The sequence below is a fragment of the Austrofundulus limnaeus genome, unplaced genomic scaffold, assembly GCF_001266775.1.
Source record: "Austrofundulus limnaeus strain Quisiro unplaced genomic scaffold, Austrofundulus_limnaeus-1.0 Scaffold143, whole genome shotgun sequence".
NCBI lineage: Eukaryota > Metazoa > Chordata > Actinopteri > Cyprinodontiformes > Rivulidae > Austrofundulus > Austrofundulus limnaeus.
Window position 1 is genome coordinate 492,969 of NW_013952545.1, and position 8,648 is coordinate 501,616.

The window sequence follows — 8,648 nt, forward strand, 5'->3', positions numbered from 1 at the left end:
TCAAAGTTCAAAATATTTAAACATCGTCCTTTGCCATAGCAGTCGATACACAAACGGAAAACTGTGTTCACATTTTATTGTTGCACACAAATGTTTTAAACTCAGTTTTCCAGCATACATGAAACTTTCCCACAAATATTATATCAAGTTAAAAATACATAACAAAGATGAGATTATTTAACATCCATTTGACAGATAAATATGTACATTTGCACTGTACTCTATACAATGTTTATATGTAACTGATGTCTGCATTAACAGACATTGACATTATTACTCCACAGGTATACATAAAAGATTGCACTCAAGCTTTTAAACGCAAAGCTGTTCAGTATTAGTGCRGCTGACGTTGCACCATGACCTCACAAGAATATATATACAACAGATTTCTTTATCTTCTCTGAAAAAAACAGGGAACGATAACAAAATTAAACTTTTGAGTTTTGTGATAACAAATGTTTATGTATTTAAATCTGTACATTACTGTTAACACTGAATTATGATGATGAACATATAAGATTAGTTTCTGATCAAGTTATCTGATCCTCTCCAATGGTCCAAAATGTTTATTATTATTATTATTATTATTATTATACATATATTTGCATTGTGGGAAAACACATTATCAGGGAATCCATTTTCATACCCAAAACTTAGTAGGAATGATTTGTACAATTACAAAGTGCAATGACTTGAAACAGTTTGCAGTGATAGTGGTTTGCATTGTTATTCATGGTGCTCGGTTAAAGTGTAATTTAGATGATCTTTGAGTGGTTTTCCTTTGTAGTTTGCTGCTTTACAAAATAAATGTTAAACACATTTTCAGTTCATTGAAATGCGCATTTGTTTCRTTAAACAGTGACTTAAACAGGCAAACCCATTTGTAGCCAATTTASCGGTGCACTTCTTCTAAACCTTTTCATTAAAAATACAGTTGTGAACTTTTAAACAGGAAATACAACAATGCATGATTTATTGTATTTAAGAATGCAATAAATGTTCACTCCATTTTTCTACACAGTCGGCAGCACATCTCACAGCCGAAGTGTCCTTCAGACCTCCTGCCAACTTCTTCTTCCCGTCGTTTGTGTTTATAAGAAGGGCTGTGAAGAGTTGTACACAAAGGTATATTTCTAAAAGATTAGAAAGTGGGGACTCATGTTTGAACTTTTATGTCCCAGTGTCCCAGAATACTTTGTTCTGAGTTCTCCATACTCATTGTGCCTTCGTCTTCCTCAACTTCCTCGTCCATTTTTGGACCGATAGAAGTCCAGCCGGTGGACTCGAGTTTGTGGTGGGTTTCAGGAACCCAGTTTTGTTTGTAGCCTGATTCGGTTATRACGTCGTTAAATCCTAAAGTCTCACATCCGTTACGCAAATCAGGACCGGCCTTTTGCGAGATGAAATAAGTTGTGTTGTAGTAAAGGTTTGTCGGCGTGTTGACGATGCTGTCGTCACAKCCCGAATCCGTCCAGTCGGAGCTGTCTGACCTCTGCAGACATGTTAAAGACACACCCTGGAGGTCTGATAAGAGGGGTTTCCTCTCTGGGTTCATTTGGGATGGTGTGTCACCAGTGCTGTCCTCTGATGGACATCGGAATAAAGGCAAGACGAGTTGTCCGTTAATATTCCTTACAGCGTGCAGAACCAGAGTATGATTGTCCTCACTGGATTCGGATGGAATCAGCTTTGGGATCATCCCACCTATCCCCCAGTTTCCTTGCTGATTAGTGTAGAAAGGTGAAGGATTGATGTTGTTGTCGTAGACAAGCTGTTGGAACTCTTCCCTGTCTTTCGCCTGGCCATGAACTGCGACTGCACCGTAGCTTTCAGAGAATGGGACGCTCCCATCCTCGGAGTGGGAGGCCGTTTCCGGCGTTCTCGTGGAAGAGTCTGTGTCGCACCTGCAGATGTGGCAGGGGGTGTCCTGAGGGGAATAACCTCCAGACCTGTGCGGGGACACCTTCGACTTCACCTGGACTGTGTTGTAAATTGCTTGGTCCGTTTTCGTGACGGAAAGTATTTCAGATATGATGAGGTTCTTATCCGGATGCTGTAACAAGTTTAAGCTCGCTGGTGTGGCGGCCTGTTTGAAAGACAATGAAGAGAGATCTGTCAGTGTCAAACATTTACMCAATGAGCAAAGCTAACATTCACAAACAAATGTCAGAAAGCAATATGACTCAGTGAACACAGTTGGTCCTTTTTTTTTACTTTGCTAAAATAACACAACCAGTGTGTCAGTTTTGCTAGGTTGCTGCTTTTAAGTGTCAAACTGTACATGTGTAAAGTAATGTGCTAGAGGGCATGATATTCCCGTAAGGCAGCATTTCCCAGTTGCAAGGAAGGACTGTGACGTCAGAGTGGACTTACCAGTGCTTGTGGCATTCTTTTTAACTTCCCGACCTTCAAATAGGTGCACACGCTGGCAACTAGTATTATGACTGCTGCTGACAGAACCGCAAGACTCACGAGAAGCCATCGTAAAAGCATTCCAGGATGATCTAAGATAGAAAAGAACTGCCATCACAGTCATGTCTGGTAAAAGGCGTGGCTGTAAGTTCCGATAGATTAGATTAACCTCTGGATGTGTTTTTGTTATCTCAGGTGTGCAGCCAATATGTTGGGTGTGTTGCCTTGTGTTTTCTCGATAAATATTTCACATATTTTCTACTCGCTTGTTCACTCTTTCCAATTATGTTTCACTTTTTTTGCTTCTTTCTTTTTTCTCTTAAAAAAAATCACTGATGATGAAGAAACTAAGAAATAAATATTCAGTTTGGCTTTCTACTGAAGTGGCAAAAAAACGAGAAAAAAGGATTAGATTAACCTCTTAACTTTATTTAGTCTCATTTGATGTTTAAGAAGAAAAGCACACATTTAAAGCATTAACATATATGTGCATTATTTCTACTACTTCCTGAAAAGGCAGCATGAGGCTGGGTTAGCTTAAAGTTGTGGGTTTCTTAAGTTTTATTGATGGTAACTTAAAAAAAGAGACAAATTTACAACATATAATTTTACTAAACATTGCATTATTTTCAAGTGGTTGCAATCACTCMTAAAAATGAGCTCAAGCTGATTAACAAAATGTAGAAAAGTACAACATTTTCAAGTATCTTAATTATCTTCGTAGCAGATGCGCCTTCAAAGCTTCCCAGGAATTTGAGCATCACACAGTTGCCTCAAGTGGAATCAGATTTTTGCATTTTAAGGGTGCATTCATGTTGGCTGTTTAAATCTGCAGAGCATCACACGCTTGTGATGTACGTCTGTTTTTTTAAATATAGAAAAACACGTGTGTATATGTGTGATTGAACTGTTCAGGAAATGTAAAATGTAGTTTTGTTCACCTTGCAGAGTGACGCAGAAAGTAGCGGTCTCACTGTCCGCACGACCCCATTCACGTAGTGTGTAGGTGACATCACCGCAGTACTCCGTCTGGTTGGCCTTCAGTTTGACGTCAAATCGACCAGCGGCGTTTTTAATCACCTGGAGACACAGCAGGRTATGGATGATGAGTGGTCACTTGTCACCAGGTGAAATCAACCCAATATTTCAGGGCTGAAAAGGCAAATACAGCGATGCTTGCAATTTTTTTCTGGTGTTATTTTAAGAGGCTAATTGTCTGCTTTGGTATAATAAAATTTTAATTCACTTATGTAAGGATTATTTTTCCACATTAGGAATAAGTAATAAGCTAAGCATTTTTAATGTTTAGTTTCTGTAAAAGAACCCATGAAAGTAAAACCCGTTTTACTTCCTCCTTCACTTTGTGAGTTTATGTAGATTAGTCAATATGATAATCTGTTATCTGTGACAATGTTTAAASAACTAACCTGTGCAGCCCACTCAGGCTTTGTTATTCTTAAAATATACTCGGGCACAGCTCTGGAATAGCCCTCTTTGCTGGAGTTGATGATSTCTGCAATGGAAACTCCGTTTGGCCCTTCTTGCAGGGTGACATGCACAAACAAGGCAGACGCTGTTGTGCGTGTAGACAAACGTGGTGGTCCGAGAACAGCTATGGACACAAAGAAAGGACAGTAGATGATTTCTGTGATTGAATACTTTTAGCTTGAAATACATAACAAATTGAGTGTATTAGTGCAGAGGGGTCTTACTGTCTCTTAAAGGTTCAAATCTGGTGGTGAAGTAGAGACAGCTCCCATTAACCATCACCTTAGCTCTGTAGTAAATATTAGGCTGTGAGGGGGTTTCCGCTGTCAGGTCGCATGACGGTTCAGTAATGTTTTGACACTCTGATTTGTCCTGGTATTTTTCCTGATCATCCCTGTAACAAGTTCAATACAAAACAGTCAATATTTTAATAAACTGCAGGGCAATGTTGAGTGTAAATTGTGCAAATTTAGTCATGTTTTAATTATCTTAACTTAAACACGATTTGACATTAACCTATATTTAGTTAAACTAAGTCATTTGATTTGCTGCACAGCTTTTATTATGTTTTTTTAATGAGATTTTATTTGGAGAAACATCAGTTGGATTGAAGTTGCACTTGAGATTTGTGCAGGAATGCAGTGTTTTTACTTTGTTCATTTACAGTCAAACAAGTTTAGATGAAATAAAGCATATTATGTTCTCTGTAAYGAACAGCAGCCAGAATATATAGTAAACACAGAAAATGAGCCCTTTTATTATTTAGTGATCATTTCTGAGCTGCTTTGAAATGCCATAGTACACCTCAAATCTGCATGCTTTRGGAAAACTGATTCTGGGAAACCTCTGGCCTCTGAATTCCCCTTTAAGAATGCAAAAGAAGAGGAACAAGTTTTAAAATAAAGGATGGTAATTTTATATATTTTGCAGCAGTCAATGTAAACCAAAAAAAAGTCCAGTATCAGCTGAGTCACTCTCTCACTGACTGTACGTTGCAGGCCGAGTCTTTGCATGTACGTTTTTGAAAAATAGTCTGGACAGCACCATTTTTGTTGCTTTTCTCACCCACTAAGTATTTTCTGTTTTCTTCAACACTATAAATGTGTTTTTGTAAAAGAAAAGCAGCTGCGCTGGGTTTGTGGWAATGGCCCGACCTGTTCTTGGCTTTGAAACTGAAGCTGTTCATTTCAGCCATGTAGGCCAGTGTAGGGTTTGGTTTTTGTATTTTAACCCAGATTTGATCACTGCATGTAGCTCTGTTAGTTAGCTCTACGGATTGTAAGGAATTCACAAAAAAAGGCGTAGTTTATTTTCTTTAAATGTAATCGTGTGGAACAATTTATGAGCTGTGGAAAATTATTTTGAATTTAGAAAATCTGATCGAAAGGAGTTACTCTGAATGAAACTGACACCTACTCAGAGTAAGGCCTGTTTCTCTGCCGTCCAAAGTAACTCTTCTTTTTTAATCACTTTTGCTTGTACATGTTTACATTTTCACTGTTTTCAATTTTCTAATTCAAATGCTTWTGTTGGTGTTGTTTCCTTTTTATTCATAATTTTTTTTATCAACGCAGACACAGTTTCATTGTCTTAAATTTGATCAATCTTAATATTTGTAGTTGTTTTCAGGATTACACCTACAGAAATCTACATGCGGTAGAATGCAATTAGTAACCTCAGTGCTCACGATTGTTCAAGCACAATAAAATGACTTGTGCAAAAATGACAGTGTAAGAAAAGTAAGCTTTCAACTAWGCAACTGCTCACTCTGCAATGTTTTTTTTTAAATTAATTTCTGCTTCATTAAGTCTGTCCATATAGAAGAATGATTAAAACAATTCATTTTGAAAAACCATTTGTCGTCCTGGTCTTACCTCCAGTACATTACGCTGTAAAATATTCTTTGCCCAGGAAAAGCAGGTTCCACAGGGTCCCAGTGGAGCACATTGTAAAAGTTTCTGGAGACAAAATATACTGCACCATTCCCAGTTGAAAGGCAGGCTGTTAGAAAGAAACATGAAGAGAAAAAGAGACTCTTTCAGCTGGGCCTGGTTCATTTTATTTTATTTTTTTCTTTTATAAATGTTGTCATTTAGGTGAAATTCTGTTTCAACTGTTCCTATTAGTGTTAAARTCTTAATTGGAAGTACAGAAAAATAGCTTTCAGTACTTTTCCTCGGGTTACATGATGCCCCTTCAGTCGTTTTGGAGCCAGTCAGGCCTTTTTTTATTTGTTGCAGCAGGATTAAGTGAAGCAAAGCAGCACACTCTGGTTTCAGAATCGCACAAACCTTATTGTTGGAGCTGGACTTTGTGCTGATGGCTGAAACTGAAGTGTGCTTAGACATTTAACTGTCGGTTACTTTAATACATGCAATTTGATTTCTCAAGCTTGTGTGCAGAAAGGAGATGCAGGATATCAATTCTGCACTGTTCAAAATGTCCATTTAAACTGTTTTAATGTCAGGATTTATCAGCCTGGAGCACATTAGAAGTTTTGTTAAATCTTAAGTAGTAAACCTTACATYACTGTCTACACAGAATTACCAACATATGTAGCAAATCAAACATTCATATYCGTGGCTTGTTACTCACCATAACAAAACAGGAGAAGGTACATCACGTTTACGGACCACATCTTACTCCAGTGTACAAAGGATTAAAAATATTTTTAAATCTTCTGCAGAATTTTAGGTTATRAATAATAATAATAATTATAAAAAAAATCAAACCCTTCAGTTCATTCAAAAAATAAAATTAAAGCATTAAAGTTCTGAGGTTTCAGAACAACCTCCTCCTTCAGCTAATTGACCATCTCTGATGTGTTCTGGGAAAGGAGTGGCTTTACTCAGGTGTGCAGGTGCACTTTGTTACTTGCTATCACTTGGTTCCTGTTTTTCTGCTTACAATAAGTCCCGCCCTCGTTCACTTTCTGCGCAAAACATCAACTTCCCTTTTTCCTCTCCGTTCCTCCGTTATTCGTTCCGAGTCTCTACCTCTCTCCGGACGGCTGTCAGGTTTTAAAATGTTTTATTTAATTTTTTTTACAGTTTGTTCGACRAATAAAACTAAAGGGGAAATGGTAGAATGCTGAAGAACAGTCATAGTTTCTTGAGGTGTGTCCTTCTGATTCACAGAATGTTTGCACAGGATGATGTTGTCACAAATGACCCTTGTACTTTTCACCAGGACTGAATCTGATTGTAGTCAGCAGCCATGTCAGTAATGAAATGGAACAAAAACATGTCAAACCAAAATTAAAGTCAGCTAACCTTGTTTTCAGCTACACTCAACCCCCACCCCCAACCACCACCAACAAAAGTGAAAAATAAAATGTAGGAGTGGAGGCCAACATTTCAGTTTTAGAATCAAAATGGTTTTAAAAAAACAGGTGGAATTTCCAAGGTGCTGTAGCTCCAAATCAGACAGGTCACGTGGCGCCAGCAGCTGCAAACTTTAACACATTCTAGCAGGAAATACCTGTTTACAGAGAACACATCTTTATTGTTTTTTTCTCTCTCTTTCTCTAAATGGACAGCAGAGAGTAACTCTAAACTTCCCCGAGGTGTGAGTGAGAATAACAGTCTCATTTGTCCCAATGTGTCCTTTTGTTGAACTTGGAACCTGTCCAGCGTGTCCCCTGTCTCAAACACAGTGACTGTTGCACCATCCCCCCACGACCCTGCATGAAAAAGCAAATGGAYGGATAATAAAGAGTTAAATATAAGAACAAACATGTAGTCCTCACTGGCGTATACTGGAGAAATGTAACCTGCAGGTAACAGTGCAGTACAGATAAATAAATGAGTATTTTTAATACTTCTATAGGAATTWCAATCATAATAGCATTTTATGCTCATACTGTGTATTTGTGTGAGCATTTTTTTAAAACAACAGTTTGCTGGACTTGAACTTAACAAATTGTTAGAAAAAAATACATCAGCACTGACTATCACAGAAATTATGCTTCCCATTATTTTGGGAGAGGTTATAAGTCTACTTCAAAATGTGCAATTTATATAGGACCATTCKAAGAAGTTAAGGTTAACTGGTATCTTTTTAACTTTGTTGTGTTTTATTGTGAGTTTTATTAATGTCATGCTGGATCAATAACTACATCTAACCATATCTCTGCAGAATATCTGTAACAGTTATGAAGCAAGGCTCCTTTTCTTTCACCACAGCTGAGACAAGTTATGAATTTCAATTTAATWTACGTCTCTTTCATGTAATGATTGTGTACACAAGCTGCCTACTATCAGGTGTTTGGTTGAGCACTACCTAATTATAGTCGCCACCATCCCGGCCATGRTTTGCTTTGATAGTTGATTTTAATCAGGGCGATGTTTGTCTACTGTGCTGTAGCCAGTGTCGGAGCGATATGCCACCTGCTTTGAAAATGATAAAAGCTCTGCGTTCAGTTGAACTTTAGAAAAAGAAAAATGCACAAAGAAAAGTGGGCAAGGTAAACATTTGGTTGGTCATTTCAATAATGTTGATTTAGGTTGGAAAATTAGTGGAATTCAGAAAATATAAAACCACCCAAATTTTATTTTTTTGATTTTTGTGACAAATTTATCTCGTCTTTACAATCGTCTGAGTTTAATTTTAAGCTCAAAACATTTTTTTCGCACACTAATCAATGGAGCCTTCTCTTTTCGACACGCATTTCAGTAAATCACTTTTTTTTGTGAGAACTTTTCTTTTTCTCCCTTCTTTTTGCCAAATTGATTTACAGGGGAGGCATC

At 37.6% G+C, this 8,648-nt stretch overlaps 1 protein-coding gene across 1 annotated transcript; it reads right to left on the bottom strand.

Annotated features, from left to right (window-relative positions):
- Positions 1 to 950: 950 nt before the first annotated feature.
- On the bottom strand, positions 951 to 6,768 carry ifnlr1 (interferon lambda receptor 1). The gene is made up of 7 exons (XM_014016342.1): positions 6,496 to 6,768; positions 5,775 to 5,901; positions 4,125 to 4,294; positions 3,840 to 4,024; positions 3,354 to 3,492; positions 2,374 to 2,504; positions 951 to 2,086 (listed from the first exon to the last, which is right to left on the bottom strand). Exons 1-7 carry the CDS (start codon positions 6,536 to 6,538, stop codon positions 1,157 to 1,159), a joined length of 1,725 nt encoding a protein of 574 aa, XP_013871796.1. The 5' UTR covers positions 6,539 to 6,768; the 3' UTR covers positions 951 to 1,156.
- Between the last annotated feature and the right edge of the window lie 1,880 nt (positions 6,769 to 8,648).